Source organism: Trachemys scripta, chromosome 1, assembly GCF_013100865.1.
Source record: "Trachemys scripta elegans isolate TJP31775 chromosome 1, CAS_Tse_1.0, whole genome shotgun sequence".
NCBI lineage: Eukaryota > Metazoa > Chordata > Testudines > Emydidae > Trachemys > Trachemys scripta.
Window position 1 is genome coordinate 99605917 of NC_048298.1, and position 18100 is coordinate 99624016.

Sequence of the window (18100 nt, forward strand, 5' to 3'; positions counted from 1 at the left end):
TGCCACAGCCTTTCACCGCTGCTACCCCGCTGCTGATGGAGCTATTCACTGGCATGTGTAAAGCAACATGCTGCATTGAGTGTAGGCATAGACAATTGTAGACAAGGTCTTGCAGAGAGGTTTTGTTAACATGTCATAGCCACCACTGCCTTTGTGGCATGCTGGGTTAATCTACTAAGATTTTGCCTGTGGTGGACTTGCCTTCTGGTTTTGGTGACATGTGAAAAATATGCTTGGTGATTTTGTCCTACTCCCCGTTCAATTGCATCAGAAAACCACTACAAGACTGACAGCCTCAGCTGAAGAGGCCTGAGACTGGAACAGCAGGAATGTCCTATGTCAGGACTGAGCTGCATTAGCAAAGCTTTGTGCATAGCGCTTACTCAAAAGCCAATGCTTTAGTCTCTCAATTTCATCAGCATAATATTTAGGGGGGAAATAACCCAGAGTAATATCATTTTTTGTATTTTAAATTCTACACTAGCAATTAGAAACTGTTAATAAAAATAGAGAAGGACCTTGCTTTCAGTAATTTTCTAAGTATAAACAGAAGCACTCTCTTAAAAGCTTTAAAATAACCTCTGTACAGGCAACGAAAAAAGGCTTCTATTACTTGGAAAGTGCTTTTGTCCCTCTGCAACCATTATTCACACATACAAAGTCATATTTGAATAAACCCAAATGACCTGCCTTACATACAATTCAATACTATTTATTTTTATATAGAATCCTTAATACACAGCATCAGAAAACACTTCACTGAGAGAATCAAGTGTTAGCTAAAGAGATAAGGAAGCTTTTTGGGTGAAATTGCATAAGAAGAAATAGGGAAGACAGAAACAGCCAGTTTCAGATAGATGTGGATGAGTATGGGGGTTTGTCTACATGGGGACATTCAGGAAAATTAATCCCCACATTCACCACTCTTGTAAGGATATGATATATTTAGTATTAAGTATGCCTTGTGAGATATCATCTGAAAACTCATAGTCTGCAGAATATTATTATCCTGTTGCAATGTGTGTGACAACACTGCATGTAAAATTATGAGATTTTGCTATATGATTGTTACTGAAACATGTATATGAAGGAGGGAAAATGCCCCTAGCCACCTTTCTCCTCCTTCCATCTCTCTGCTCATGACAACAACGACTCTCAAAGAACTGAACAAAGGGGGAAAGTGGTCCCAGGCTGGAAAGGGATGCAGATGAAATGTATTGCAGCTCATGGTGAGACAAACCTTTTGCTTTTAAACCTATTAGCCTTGGTAAAGTTTCGGAGTTAGCTTGCATGTTTATCCTTTTATTTCTTTTGTAATCAATCCTGACTTATTTGCATCTATACTTGTAATCACTTAAAATCGATCTTTCTCTAGTTAATAAACTTGTTTTATCTAAACCGATGTATTTTGGTTGAAACGCTTCGGAATCTCTACTTAAGTCAACAAGCCTGGTGCAAATTCATTGCCCATTGTTGGAATGATGGACTATCTATGAGCTTACACTGCCCAGGAGGGTCCTGAACAGTACAAGACCCACATTTCTGGGAACGAAGGCTGGGGCTGAGGGATATGTGGGTGTCATCCTGTATGTAGTTCATGGATGGCTGGGCATAACATGCATGTATTCAGCAGGGAGCGACTTTACATGCTGGTGGCTGTGAATGAGCAAAGCTTAGAGGGGTTTGCTGTTCACCAGTAAAGCAGTGTAAAAAGCATCCCAGGCTGGAGAGCTAAGGGACACAGCAGTTCAGGTTCCACCCTGGGGAATGTCACAGAGTATTATCCCCATTTGTAACTGGGGCACAGAGAGATTAAGTGATTGGACACAAGAAGCCAGTGTCAGAGTGTGAAGTGACCTGCTCTCCTGCGTCTCAGTCCAGTGCCTTTACCACAAAATGATTATTTCCCTCTTAAACAGCTTCTCTTCAAGCCCTCAAAGTGCCCTGGAAAATAATGGAGTCATTTGGCTGACGTGTGTGGTCAGATTTGCATTCCGTTAGTTTTATTCAGCAGTTCATCCATTCTTCTCTCTATAGCTGGTTTTCCTGAAACACTCAGTGCCAGATCTGAAGCTTCTTTTTCAGGAAACCCCATCAAAATCTACATGAGCCACGTGGCCTCCCAAGTGTTGAATTTACAGTATGCGGTAGAGTCTTTCTACCAAACTTACCATTCTGTTGGTGAAGTTGCTGAAGTCCTTCACTAAGATATGTTTGATCATCTCTGGCTCGGACACCAACACGTACATTCGCCGACCGATGTAGTATCTATAAAGGAGGTGGAAAACCATTTTAGCACCCATAGCCTTCCCTAAGATGCCTCTGTTGGCTGAAATACGTTTTTTGTAAATAAATCTTATCAGGTTTCCATTCTCTTTGGCAGTTCAGTATCTCTCCACCTCTCTGAAACATTTAAAAAGATTAAGCTGTCAAGTTCATTGGTATTTAAAGGAACCAATTAAAAACCTTTTATCCATTGTCATCACCAATTAAAACACTTGCTGAGAACTAATTAAAGAACCAGTCCATCATCTACTTACTCACAGCTGCTTGTTACATACTGTACTCGATGCATCATAACATAACACAATACATTATCACTAAAGACAGACTGTAAAAGAATGGGAAGAAAACACTGATTAAAAAAGAAAAAAACGCACCCAACCAAACAAAAAAGAATTGCTAGAACCTCTGTCCAATCTAAATCTAAAGCCTTTCCACTACTAGGCTGTATCTGCATTAAACATTTCTACCCTGAACATTTTCAGAAATTCTCCCACTGTTGACTGGACAATGGTGCAGTTCCACTGCTGCTAACAACAATGTCATTGCTGGTGTAGACCACCTAAGAGGTGTTTTTATCACAACAATAAACAAGTGACAGAGGAAGGGTGGGGGCGGGGTGGGGGTGAGGAAGGAAAAAAACAGTATTGCCTCCAAGTAAGAATAAGACCACAGTGTCTTCTCTTTACCCTATATAGCTTTGGGGAGGGAGCTATCGTTTCCTGAATCTGATCCAATGGCTCCTGCTGGCTTCTTAGACAGTGAATTGAGATTCTTTATCTGCTTCAGATGTTGAAAAAATATAGGTCTGTTTCTACCTCATCTGCACCAGTCTAACCAGATACCACAGAATAAATATGTTTGTTAACACTCATACTTTTCTCCTGAGCCCTGGCATTTGCATTCACAAAGAATGTTTGTAGCCTCACTTGGTACAGCGTTTCAGACCACGCTTCAGCCAGGAAGTACTGAAAATCTCATGATGAAAGACTGATCTCACCATGATAAAACCCTGAGAGGTACAAACAATTGTCTGAATTTTTATCCATGACAAAACAATGAACTTCTCCAATTCTGCCCACCACTAGTTTGAAGTCTCTGCAGAGACACCGAAGAACAAATGGCTATGAAAACTGAGCTCCCCTTTCATTCCTTCCTAGACATGATTTTCTCCAGATAAAAGGTTAGGCACATTGGCAAGGTAGTAGGGATAGCTTGCAATTCTGTTGCCTGTATTGTTTAGTAGAGAGGGGACCTTGGTCCCCTGAGATGCAATTCTAGTATTTTTTACAAATCTCAAATTTACTTTAACACATAACAAACCTGAATCATAATATGTTTATTTGAACCTAATGTATCTGCACTGGATATAGATGCTTGTAATAGAGTCCCTGTTTCTGGGGCAGTACTCTTCAACTGACTCATTATTTGAAATCACAGCTGTCATTAGCACCTGGCAATGAAGTTTCCAGCCATTCTCTCTTATTGTTTGTAATGATGAATCCAGTTACAAAGAAGGGAGGGGCATAGGAGGGAATGGATGGAGAAAATCCACTGATGTACCCAGGGATTAAAAATACTAAAAGGCTAAAATTGCTTTTATGCAAAGAAGAGCTGCCTTTGTGCTCTCAACCTGCATTCAAGAACAATGGTTGTAGGGGAGGATCAGTGTATCATTGCTTTCTTTCAGCCCAAAACAACTGCTCCCCTGATGGCTCCTTTCTGTTTCCCCAAACTGTATGTTTATTAATACTTTCTTCCTAACTTTTTCTGGGAACTAAAAAAGTGGGGATATGGGAAAGCACTTTGGGAAAACTCAGTTCCAAGAGTCACAGTAATAATCTGTCATGTATCAGGAGGTAGCCATGTTAGTCTGTCTTTAAGGTGCCACCGGATTCCTAGTAATAATCTGCTAACTCTTATCATCTATGTTTACAAAGAAAAGAAAAGGGATGAGGGGACCTGAAGGTCAAGGAAGACCACATGAGCTTTCCTGCTAGGCACACGCTTAACTTTAAGGATGAAAGTTAAAATCAAGCATGTGCATAAGTCGCTATAGGATCAGGGCTTTGTTCTCAAAACCAAGAGGATATTTCCCTACCTGTATTGTTCTTCAATACCCTATTAAATTAAAAACTTCTGAACAATAATCTATTATTTCCAAATAAATAACCATTTACGTCTGCCATATAGCTTTATATTCATCTAGTATTATTATATAGCGATAGTTAGTTTAGGATTATTATTGGGGGGAAATGAATATTCTTGTCATATTTTACTAAATAACAGTTTGAGAGAAAAGAAACTCATGGATTCACGGCTAATTGAGGATAGTCCCTTTTATTACGTTTCTCCAGGTTAACCTTCCTCTTGTGTGGTATTTCTATTTCTTCGCTACATTCATCTTTTCATAATCTCTTCTGTTTAAATGGGAGCCACCCAACATAAGTAAAACCCCCACATTTTTAGGCCAGCAATTTAAAGACAAAGATCTATTACTTGTCATGGTAGAGAGGCCAAGTATCCTAATTTACCATAGTTTGTGACCGGACTGTGCTTCCCCCATGGGAGAAATGGTACCGTTTCTATAGGAAGCGCAGGGTTGTGAGTTATACGGCCCTCTGAGGGGTACTACTGTAAGAAGTTATCCAACAGCTGTTCAGCAGAGAACACAGACTTACTTACAAGACTTACAGAAAAGCCAGGCAACCTTTCACTGTCTCCCCCAAACAGTGTGCAGTTCAAGGGAAGTGAAACGATGATATATTAAGAAAAAGAAGTTAATCTGTATCCAGAGCATTTTAATAACTAAAGAGGCTCCCATAGATACATGCAAACACAAAAACTCATTTATGACTCTCATTTCTTGCTGCAGTTTGGTCTGTAAGAATGAACGAACGAACACATTGCATTTAACGCAGTATATGGATTATTTTGCCTGTCGTTCAAATTCAACTCAGGATGGTCGAGTCTAGCCAGTTTACAACCAATAATTTAGTCAGCAAATTCAGCTCTTCTTTTCTCCTCAGGAATTATCTGCAAACAAGCAGGTTGGAATTTTTACAGTTTTGCTTGCAACTCCTCCCTGTTTACTTCAGTGCGAGGGCCTAAGCTGTCTCACAGACTGCCCCCTAGTCTCCCTAGTGTGATAATGAAGCAGGCTTCAGTGAGGGGGCCGCACATGTGGCAGCAGAGAGGCATCAAGCCCAGCATAGAAGCAGCTGGGTCCAGTTTTCAACCAAGGTAGGGATGGTGAGTTGAAGGGTGTGAGTAGAAGATGGAAAGCCATATCAAGGGCATACTAATGGGGATGGGGGTAGGGAAGGTAGGAAAGGTGGAGGAAGGAATAGCTATCCCTGCCCTATCCCACCCTTACACAAGATACACTTTTATGTAAATGCTAAGTATTATCATTAATATATAACATCTGTCATAAGAGGTACCTTATTGGTTCAAAGTACTGTGCAAAGAACTGTATGATGATTCCCAATTTCTAAATGGGGAAACTGAGGCACGGGGATTACCGTACATACTCCAGGTCACCCAGCGAGTCAGTGTCAGAGTGGGGAATAGGACCCAGGTGTCCTGATTGCCAGTCTCCCGTTCTAGCTATTAGACCAATGATACCTACTGGGGGAACAGTTTGGCCCTCCTGCTCGCCTTTTAATCACACAATGACCAAAATCCTCCCAAGTACAGCACCCGGCCCAGGAGAAGTTCCTCCTCCACAAATTGCCAGAACCCTGGCCGCGCCTACCCTACACCTCCATCTCTCCTGCACTGTCAAAAAAGTTGCCAGTTACTGGCAATCCCTGTTCAGTAGCCTATATGTAACAAGTTGGTGATATCAGTCCAACTCCTAGTGAACATATCTACATCCACTAAAATCACCATCCCATTTGCCTTCCCTTTGAGAGCAATCTCAGAATAGAGAGCAAGGGCTGAATGAGCATGGAATGGAGACTCAGTGATCTTCTCACCAGAGGAGGGTCCTACGGATCACAGTTGATGAAGGGAATGGGGTGGGGTAAATTTTTAACTACTCTTCTCTGTGCTATACTTGTTCTATAAATAAAGGATTTCAATTTCCCGGGCTGTCAATCCAATTCCACAGCAAGGAAGAGCTGATCATGGATCCTTCTGGAGCACCATTACAATCATCAACCACCTGGAGGTCCCTTCTGAATCACCTTGCCATGCCATCACCTCTTCTCTGTGTGTGCTGACTTCAAAGTGATCCTGCATCTGGAGGTACTGATTTTAGAACCCACATTTGGATTCTCACACTACATCATGGCACACCCAACTGACTTTAAAATCTCAGTCTTAGGGCACATTGGAGGACAAATTCTGATCACACCTACTGCCATCAGTACTGCATCCAAAGTGACACAGACAGTGACCATTCTAGTTCTATTGGACAGTCTCCTATTGTCCCTTATAGCCTCATATTAACTAATAGTTCCTATGCCATTAGAAAACACACATGCTCTTAGCAAGATGGCCACCATTCAAATGTTGCCTTACTTCACAGGACGAGTGGAATGTGTGCATGATACATCATGGCTAAAGGGGCACTTTTTGCACAACATCTGTGTGGGAAACACCTGCACTCCAATCACCCTGATGATAGCTGGGCCATCAACTCTCAGAAGGCTTGGATCTCTCTATCTGTTATCAGTCCCGTGCACTTCAGACACATTACATTTCTCATTAAGAAAAATAATGCTGCTGGGCAAAAAAACAACAAGGCTCTGTTTTCTAGGCTGTAGTCTAGTAAAGCAGGCGAAGATCATCTGGAGAGCCAAACGAAACAAGAAAATATTATATCTCTCCTTCCCTTGGGGAGAACAAAGAACATGCTGAGGAGAACAAATAGAAAGAAGAGGGGAAGTAGCAAGTACAGAAGGAAAGTGTATTTTCTTAATAGCTATTTCTCAAAGAGAGAAAACAGCCTAGATCATTCCTCCTCTGTTATTTTTAGAGAGGCTCATTCACAGCAAGCTGAGAAATATGGGAAAGAAAAATATGTTTATTCATTTAAAAATAGGCTTAAGGTCGATGCTACTGGCTTAATTATTTCAGAGGTCAGCAAATTGATTTGCCATGAATCCTGCCCTCATCCAACTCCTGTGAAAAGGCCACAGTCTGTGGAACTAAATGGGATGTGCCTAACAGCCGCACAACCCTGATGCAATCTTCACAAAGATGGCAGCTGTTCTGGACTGAGAGGAAAAGAAAGGAGGGGAACAGTGAGAGGCCTTGCTGATTTGTCTCATCATTTGTAGCATATTAGCACCAAGAGGCCTCAAAAGAGAATGGGGTCCCAGTGTGCTAGGTACTGGACATAAGCATAGTAAGAGACTATCCCTGTGCTGAAGAGCTTACAATCTAAATCAGAGGTGGGCAAACTATGGCCCGCAGGCCACATCCGGCCCGCGGGACCGTCCTGCCTGGCCCTTGAGCTCCTGGCCGGGGAGGCTAACCCCCACCCCTCCCCTGCTGTTCCCCCTCCCCTGCAGCCTCAGCTTGCCACGCCACCAGCGCTCTGGGCGGCGTGGCTGTGAGCTCCTGCTGGGCAGCGTGGCGGTGCGGCTGGCTCCAGCTGGGTGGCGGGGCTGCCAATCCTGCTGCTCTGAGAGGCATGATAAGAAGGGAGAGCCGGGGGAGGGGGGGGTTGAATAAGGGGCAGGGGGTCCCAGGAGGCAGTCAGGGGACAGGGAGCAGGGGGTGGTTGGATGGGGCAGAGGTCCTGGGGGGGTGGTCAGAGGACAGGGAACAGGGGGGTTGGATAGGGGGTGGGGTCCCGGGGGGAACAGTTGGGGCAGAAGGTCCCGGGAGGGGGCAGTCAGGGGACAAGGAGCAGGGGGGTTGGATGGGGGTGAGGTCCCGGGGGGAACGGTTGGGGCAGGAGGTCCTGGGAGGGGGCAGTCAGGGAACAAGGAGCGGGGGCGTTGGATGGGTGGGAGGTTCTGAGGGGGGTGGGAAGTGGGCGGATAGCGGGTGGGGGCCAGCCTGTTTGGGGAGGCACAACCTTCCCTACCTGGCCCTCCATACAGTTTCGGAACCCCAATGTGGCCCTCAGACCAAAAAGTTTGCCCACTCCTGATCTAAATAAACAAGACAGGCAAAAGGGTGGGGAAAAGGTTAGTGTTATCTATTTTACACATGGGGAATCCAGGCACAGACAAAGGGGGAGACTTTCAGAGGTATAAATAGTGAAGCACTTAAATTCTATTGACTTTCAATGGGATTTAGGGACCTAATGACCATTTTTGTTTTTGACAAGTCCACCTAAGTGACTTGCCCAAGATCACACAGGAAGTCTGTGGCAGAGCCAGGAACTGAACCCAAGTCTCCCGAGTCCCAACCATAGGGTCTTAGCCCTTGTTCTCTTCTGTTAACAAAGTTCTGAACTCGAGGCAAACAGCTTAGAAGCCAAGATTCCTTAGATTAGAGAGTTCAAAAATGCATATTACTTCTTAGGATACGTCTACACTGCACACTCCTCACGGTGGCATGTAGAGGACATATACTGTTCTCCCCCCTAGCATATGTATAATAGCTATGTAGATGGTGAGGCACTGCTCAGGTGAGTAAAGTCACACCTAAACCCTGTGAGTATGTACCCTACATGGGTCTCTACATGCCCAAGCAATGCCTCCCCTGTCTACACTGTTATTTTTAGCAGTGTCGTGCCAGCAGCAGGGAAAGGCTCTGGCAGGGGGACACAGCAGGGAAAGCCTCCACCAGCTCCCTGCTGCTGGAGCCTTTCCCTGCTGCCTCCCCCTCTGCGAGAGCCTTTCACTGCGATGTGGAGCGACACACATCACTGCGGCACGTAGCTACGCCTACCCTACATGCCATCGCCAGTGGTAAGCAGTGTAGACGTAGCCTTAAAAAAAAGCCTTACTAAAAACAGGTGAACTTACTGAATGAGGCATCAAGAGCACTGGTTAGCATCAGGCACAGGGAAAGGAAGCTTCCAATACAGCTCTACCAATGCACCCACGTCTTGGCCTACACACTAGCTTTGACTTTCTCTTTCCCCTTTCCCCCCATATTCCCTCCCCAGTTGTCCAGTTACACAAAGATCTCCCGGCCCCAAGAAGAAATCCAAGCTACTGTGTAAAGTTGTAAGAGGAGACATGGTCACCATGACTTCTATATAACATTAAATTGTTCATAAACTCCTTTTTCATGAGCTATATTTCTTTTCACAAAGGGGTTTAAGTCCCCTCTCCGCCCCCCTCAAAAAAACCCTATAAATTTCACTTCTCACTAGTTAAATGTCACGTAATGAGAGGTATGCACTGTTGTTGTAGACATGTTGGTTCCAGGATATTAGCGAGACAAGGTGAGGTAATATATTTTATTGGAGGTAAATAATATTTTATTGAACCAACTCCTGTTGGTGAAAGAGACAAGCTTTTGAGCTATAAAAAGTCTTCTTCAGATCTGGGACAGGTACTAAGAGTGTCACAGCTAAATACCAAGATTGAACAGATAGAATATGTGTTAACTAAAACAACGAGTCCGGTGGTATTTTAAAGACTGCATTTGAAGAAGTGAGGTTTTTTACCCATGAAAGCTTATGCCCAAATAAATCTGTTAGTCTTTAAGATGCCACCGGACTCCTTGTTGTTTTTGTGGATACAGACTAACACGGCTACCCCCGATATGTGTTAACTACTGATGCTAAACCAAGGGACCATTCAAGGTGAAGTGGCCCCTTAAAACCCCTGTAGTCATAGAGTGGGTTATTGGGGGTTAGTGGGTTACAAATTGTTCTAATAAGCCATAAATCCAGTGTCTCTGTTCAGTCCATGTTAGTGTCTAGCAAAGTCTTTTGAAAGGTTCCCTTTGAGGATGAGGTCAGATATAGAGTGAGCACTTTGTGAAAAAAATTGTGCAACCACAGGTGATAGGGTGTTTTTGTCTTATCATTTTTCCTATGTGAGTTCATTCGAGAGGTGTAAGTTAGAGCTACTCCTATGCACCTCTAAAGTGGGCTGGGTCTTAGCAGCTCAGAATAGAAGCCACACCTGCTTCCTAGGGCCCCTCCTCCCATGTCCACTGTATTCAAGCACGTGCTTGGACAAACTGGAGAATTGGACCTTCCATGACTATGTTAACTCATCTGTAAAATGAGATTACCAACATTTACTACATACAGGGGAGCTGTGAGGATTAATTTAGTTAATGGATGAAAAGTGCAATGGAGAAGAAAAGTACTGTAATGCATTATGACTGCATATAACTGCATTATATGATGGGTATTTGGTGGTCTATGCAAAATGAGTTGCAGTGTTAGTCCAAGTGGAGAGAAGTTCTATACATCACATAAATACCACCAAAACTGACACCATAGTTGTCAGTCTCAAAAGGGAGGCTCAGAAGTGAATGGGCATGGAGACTGTACTATTTCTCTCCCAGCTGCAGAGGTGGGTCAACATAACGTAGGGAAATATGCAGTTCTGATACTGAACTTGTTCTGCAGTTGGAGGACTTCAGTTTCCCAAGACTGTTTTGGTTTATTTTTATACTGTCTAATGGGCTAAAATGATTATCACTACTACATCTGTGTGTGTGTGTGTGTGTATCACTACTGTTTATTAGCTGTATCAGTATTCTATTTCATTAATGCAAAATGAAAGCTGTTCATAGGACTGTGCTTTACATTATATTACTGAAAATGAATAGCAATATGACTCTAAAAAGATACAAGCTCACCTCTCCTGCTTCGGAGTACACTGCTTCTGCTGGGTAAAACTGAAAATGTTTGTAGTACTTTAACTGGGCAAGATTGGCAGAAGAGAATTTCTAAAATATTTTTCCATCATGTTTCCCACCAAGCTCGGTTGTATTTGTCTGTGTCATATTATCCATGCTTGGACTGCAACATTTTCACTGAGTTGGGATGAAGTTTGTTTTGTCTGCACTTGTTAAACAGTATGTTTGACTGACCTCCATGTGATGATGTGGCAGATGTTTCCCTGTGTGTTTCAGCATACACATAGGAACCAGCTTTTCTGTGAGATTGTGACATAGGCAGAGTGTGAACTGCCTCATTCAAGTCCGACCTCCTCGCACATAGTCTAAACCCAAAATATTCCATTTCCAGGTGCTGGGGGAAAACAAAATGTTAGGTAACTGTTCTCAAGACATACTGGAAAAAAGCTACAGCTGGGAGATTTCAAGGTTTCTTCAAATTTGTTTGACTGCCATTCAGACTGTGTTCATTTGTCTGGATTTGGAGGAGTGTTTTTGATATTTGACAATGTTATCTATTGTTATCAGTGAAGTTAAGAAAGGTGCAAGATAGCTTGGGGAGATAACACAATAATGTTATCCAGGATAAACATAGGCAGCTTTTTCTTCCTTGTTGAAGGGGGTGGGGGGAGGCAAAGGATCTGCTTAGGGTGTATCATTATTACTAGTCTGAAGCTATGAACAGCTGGACTTGAAAGATAAGTAGGCAATTTCAGGGGAAAAATAAAAAGCAAGACATATTATAGTGACAGGGCTATAGCCATTTAATACGGGATAAATGGAGGCAAGCAATGTAACAACAACTAAAAGAAAATTGTTGTTAATGGGATGCCAAAGCAGAAAAGGGTTGATGAACACAAAGCAGAGATGTTCTGCATGTTTTCTATTCTAGAGCATTCTGTTAGAACAGGCCAGAACAAAAAGCAGTCACGTTAGGGATGTTACTCTGTGGTCCAGAATGCATGAGAGTGACAGTGTGTGGGCACTCATTCAGTCTAGAGGGGAAGGTCAGAGGGTAAAAGCAGATAATCTAGTAGTGTGAAGTTATTCCAGGGCAAAAATTAGGACTACAAATGCCAGAACAGTATTACTAGAACTGCCAGAAAGGAAAATCCAATGTTTGTAAACATGTGGGGAAAACGATATTGGAAAAAGTTCAGAAGATTAAAATAGCAGTAGGTAATGTTCTGGCATGGAAATATATACCAAACATACGTAAACAGGTGGAATATAATAAAACCATGAGCGTAATAAATAGTTACATTCCCATTATTAAAACAAAACAACACTTCATGTTGTCAGATTATATAGGAAATGCTCATGTAGCTTTTGCCGTCTGCCTCACAGTGCAGAACTGCACATCCGATCATTTGTTATTGTTTTACCAAGACAAAATACCAAGGGATAAAGCTAATCAGTAACTCATGTGATTTCTAGAACTATTATACACAATCACATGTGCCACTGTATATATCATGGCTAAGGCTGCCTGTCTGTCACAGAGGTCACGGAAGTCATGGCTTCCGTGACTTTCCGTGACCTCCGTGACTTCTGCAGTAGCAGCAGTTTGGGGATGTGGGAGGGGGCTCAGGGCTGGAGCAGGAGTTGGGGTGCGATGCCGCGCTTATCTCGGGAGGGGAGGGAGGAGCGGCTCCCTGACCCCCACCGGCATGTCCCTGCAGTTCCTAGGCAGAGGGGCCAGAGGGCTCCGCGTGCTGCCCGCGCCTGCAGGTACTGCCCCCTCGGCTCCCACTGGTTCCTGGCCAATGGAAGCTGCGGAGCAGGTGCTTGTGGCAGGAACAGCACGGAGAGCCCCCCTGGCTGCCCCTCCCCCTAGGAGCTTCAGGGACATGCCAGTTGGAGCTGGGTAGGGAGTCTTCCAGCTCCACCAACCCTCTCCCCACCCCTCCCAGCACCAGCAGCGGTCATAAGCCACATGCCTTGGCCTGGCCCCCCCCAGCACCAGCAGGGATCCCGGGCTGCGCACCACCACCCCCCTGCACAGCACGGGTCTCGGTCGTGCCCCGCCTCCCCCCGCCACCCCAGTACGGGTCCCAGGCCGCACTCCACTGCTGCCCAGCACCAGCAGAGGTCCCGGGCCACACACACTCTCAGCACCCCTGGCTCACCCACCACAGAGCACCCCCGGTCCAAGTTTTAGTTAGGGGTATATAATAAAAGTCATGGCCAGGTCATGGGCCATGAATTTTTGTTTACTGCCCGTGACCTTCCCATGACTTTTACCAAAAATACCCATTACTAAAATGTAGCCGTAATCATGGCCAAGCCTTCCAAAAGTGACTAGTGATTTTGAGCACCTCAATTTTTGGGTGCCTAACTTGAGATACCATAAAGTGGTGTGGTTTTCAGAAAATTCTGACCACCCACCCTCTGAAAATTAGGCCCCCTTTAAAGCATTTCAAAATAGGCATCCAAAAATGAGGTATTCAAAAATCACTATTTTAGAAAAAATCTTGGTGTAGCTCTTTGATTGTTTTGGAGACAGCTCATCTGAAACATGTAAATTATCAGCAATGGTGGGCAGTGCAACATTTTATTTTTACTGTATCTGGGAGTAACACATACATACCTTCCTTTCACTCTACCACTTTCTAGTTATGCATTGATATTAACTCAAAACAATGAGACCATTTACAGTACAGCTCAGACCATCATCAATTTTATATACAGACGTTTGTGTGCCCTTTGCTTATGCTATATTGAAGTAGCATTGTGCACTTCTGAACCACTTCTTTCTATTTTTCATCATTAGACTATTTTAATCATTTGAAACATAACAACAATGCATGGGATATAACCACGTTATTTGTTATTTCAGTGGAGTAAGCATGTAGGGCTGAAGTCAATCAAAGAAAACACACGTATCCTGTTTTGTTAAATAAAAAATATGACTATCAAGGTTACTGTTCTGAAGATATTTAGATATAAGCAGCTGAACACAAGGTCTTATAACAGACAACCTTAACTATAGGCCGCACTTCTAGCTCCACCTATAATATACAGATGTAGGGCCTGAGTTTTTAAAGCATCACTCAAGTGAGTTATCCTATTCACATGAGTTATTCCCCAGTGTATATCTGTCTACGTGGACTCTTGGACACACTGAAGTGAATGGGAGTTTTGCCATTAACTTCAATGGAATCAGGATTTCACCCCCTATGTTATTCCCCAGTGTATATCTGTCTACGTGGACTCTTGGACACACTGAAGTGAAATGGGAGTTTTGCCATTAACTTCAATGGAATCAGGATTTCACCCCCTACGTAGATCTACCAAGATATAAGAGGAACAACAAACATGATTTTTTTCTTTTTTGCCTTAGATTATCCATTCCCTTTAGATGTGTTCTTCTAATTAGATTCCTGCAATTCCCACCCCCTATGTCCTCAATGCCACAACACTCAGGGCTCACTTTCTTTTTCTCAAGTCTGATATATATATCAAGGTAGAAAAAGCATAGCAAGCACGTAGCATGTCCTGGGAACAATCTGGATCCCACAGAATACAAAATGAATCACAGGAAAAATGCAGTTTCTAAAAATCCTTAATGGGTATGATAATGTATATTTTCCCTATATATTTATATTATACATACACACACACACGCATAAACAATCATTTAGTTTTGTTAATGCATTATTAAACATGCACCGAGCCAAATAAGAGTCATATCCTAATAGTTTAGATAATCATTCATCATGAAACCACTAGCAGAACTCTTTATAATGAAAATGTTAGATGCATACATGATTAAATTATCTAGAGAAGTGGCTAATGTTTGACCATGTGGGTACATTAGGAAAGCAGGGCTACAACACAGACTCAGAAGAAAAACTATTAAGTACATTTCTATCTCAGAGAAATTGTAAAAGCTAAAAATAATATTTTTAATAATAAAAAGCTGCAGTATATGGTTCCAGGAAATTGTATTGAATCAATCCAATCTGTGTTGTGCTGCACTTTAAAGCCCTATATAAAACAAACAAAAACACACAATTATGAAAGAGTCTCTCCAATGCATCAGACAGAAGACAAAGGAAACTGAAATTCAGCTGTGTGTATCTGATAGAAGAGAATGAAAAGATTGCAAGATTATGTTTGAGAGGTCACATCCTCACTAATAAGAACGGGTAAAATCTTTGACAAAAAGCTTGACAGAAACGATTGATGTAAGCTAACAATGGCGCAACGAAACAATGACTGCTAGGAATATCTGGCTTTACCAATGCATAACACAAAATAGTTGAGTCACTAGTTTCTTAATAAGAGAGACTATGTGTTAATCTAGAAATGAGAACTGAATGGTGCTGAAAACCCGAATCTGCAAGGATTTGGTTAGATATGGGAGTAACTGGCTACAGGGGGCCAGATCCTCAACCAATAGTTCCCTGAAATCAGTGGACATACACCAGTTTAGATCACTTGAGGGGTTGCCCTAGTAATTTTATGTTTTCTTGTGACAGTACATAAGTCAGGTTTCGGAAGGTAATGTTAGAAGGAGCACTGTTGAGAGTGACCTATTTTTTCATAGAATGCACTGCTTCGATGTAATTCTTTGTGTGACCATGTGCTCTTTAGGGTCTCAGACAGACCCCTGGGAAGGTTGGAGTAGGGTGTCAGAAGTTCACAGAGTTTGAGGCAGATTCCCACACTGCTTTAGAACAGAGGTTACCTGCAACAATCTTTGTAGGTCCCCCCGCAGGCCCCCCCAGGCAGCCCAACCTGGGCCTACAGTCCTTTTATAAACAAGCAAAGAAAAATGGTCCAAAAACAAACTTAGCAGTCCTGATCCAGACCTAACTTCCTCTGATGGGGCTCTGGTACTCTGCAGTCTCTGCAGAAATCCTGGGCTGGTCCTTTCCCTCAAGGAGCAAAGGATAGGAGGTCTGCTCTCCACCCTGGTCAGCCAGCAACTGTGCTGTCCTCACCTCCCCTTTTAACCATCTCTTCATTACCAGACAGCGAGTGAATGCACAGCACGGTGGAATTGAGTGGGCCCATTAACCCTTGTCAGCTCAATGTGGGGTTGGTACACCCCATCACAGTGTATATCATTTGTAACAGAATGCTTCATTGCTCTATTTTCTTTACAATCTATATAATAAGATTCCAGGATTGTTACCAGTCTGTGTGTCACTGTAAGTCTATTACATCTGTTGAGTCAGTGTGAAGTAATGGAAACAGCTACAAGCATGTTTGTGGCCTTTTTTTGTTTAAAATATCACCACATTCAATCCTCACTGGAATTTGCGGTCTGTTACTGTCTAATTTTTAAGTTCTCAGCCATTCTGACTTTATAATTACACTCATACAGTAGCAAGATATGTAGCTATGCCATGCCAAAAGTCCTAGATCGTGTGATCTCAGAGGTAACTCAACCAATCACCATCTTTACTCTACAGCTAATCTGCATGCAACAATTTAATTGGTTGTAGAAGAGAGAGACTGCACACATGGTGGATTACTTGGCCTAACTGCTCAAGTTCTTCAAAAGCAACCAGAACATCCAATGACCCCAAACACATAGAGCCCCTCACCTTAGCTCACTCCCCTTCATTTGCTACCCACACAAATCAACACAAACATCTCCCAGCACAACACACACACACTTGCCTGCCCTCCCTCATACTTACCATAAAACGATAACTTGAGCAGCAAAGCCATGAGTCATCACTCATTTTATAATAAAAATTACATATATACCCTCATCCTGGGGCACCCCTGGTTCCCAAAGAGTGGTGAAGTCCACTCATTCGCCTTCATCAGTGCTCTGTGACACCCCTATCCCCCGCCCCAGGACCAATGGGCTCTGGGTTGTTTGTATACTTTCTCTCCTTCCCTTGGAGAGCAACAGAGATGCTGTATCTCCTACAGCTGTTGGAAGCTGACTCCCTGCAGCCAACTCTCTTCCCTAGAATACTGCCTATCCAGGCTCAGTGCATGTGTCTGGTCAGACCCAGCCACGTGCAGGCTAACCCGGGCCTGCATTTTTGTTGCTCAAGCATGTTTGAGAGTCTCTTGGCTCAGGAATTACTCCCCCTCTTCCTTGGCTCAGCCCCAACCAGTGGTCCATGTCTAAGGCACCTGAGTTAGTCAGAATTCTGGGGTTTTGGGGGCCAGTCTCCTTTCTGAAGCCTGCTGACAGGCTCCCTACTCCATGTTGCCAGGCAAACATTGTACTTCATAAAAAGAACAGGCGTACTTGTGGCACCTTAGAGACTAGTTGCTGCCTATCTAGCTTCTATCTGAGCTATTTCCTACTACCTACCAAATGGCAGTGGGACTACACACCTAAAATTCCAGCAGGCCAGAACTCAGGGAACTCCCCCACTCCACACACACACACACAAAATGTCACAGGGAGCACATTTCTACCAGGCAACAGTTGCCTTTTTGAGCTTACAAGGTGTTCCTCTAAACAGTGAGAAACAAACTGATTTTAAAAACCTATGGAAAATGTTCCAGATTCCTTTTAAATATATGAGAAAAAAAAACTGGGACAAGCTCTTCTCTGACAGAACTCCACTGAACTAAATGGCATGACACCAGAATTTCATTTGGCCCACTGTGTCTATACAAAAAACTAAACAACTGGAAGATGAACAAACAAACAAACAGTCTCTGAAGTAAATATACTGATCTATCAAGAATGATCAAAGACAGAAAATAAAAGGGTTATAAATGCTTAGAAAGCGACAAAGAGTCCTGTAGCACCTTATAGACTAACAGAAGTATTGGAGCATAAGCTTTCGTGGGTGAAGACCCATTTCGTCAGACGCATTTTTAAGGTGCCACAGGACTCTTTGTCGCTTTTTACAGATCCAGACTAACACGACTACCCCTCTGATACTTGACAAAATGCTTAGAAGAGGCAGAAAGCAAAAATAATACCAAAAAAACTCACGCCGAATTCACAGGGGGAAAAAAGCAGCAGGATGATAAAACACAGTCACCGTGCCTGTCTCCCTTTGATAACCACTAGGCAATAGCCAGGAGAATGGAGCAATGCTACCATAAATGGGGG

The 18100-nt window shown here is 43.2% G+C and overlaps 1 protein-coding gene across 3 annotated transcripts in view; it reads right to left on the reverse strand.

Annotated features, from left to right (window-relative positions):
- Positions 1–18100, reverse strand: part of TBXAS1 (thromboxane A synthase 1) — a 327489-nt gene that overhangs the window by 168188 nt on the left and 141201 nt on the right. For all 3 annotated transcript variants that reach the window (XM_034778962.1, XM_034778970.1, XM_034778954.1), the window contains one exon: positions 2172–2268. In XM_034778962.1, the coding sequence (XP_034634853.1) occupies positions 2172–2268 (97 nt within the window). The remainder of the gene's footprint in view (positions 1–2171; positions 2269–18100) is intronic.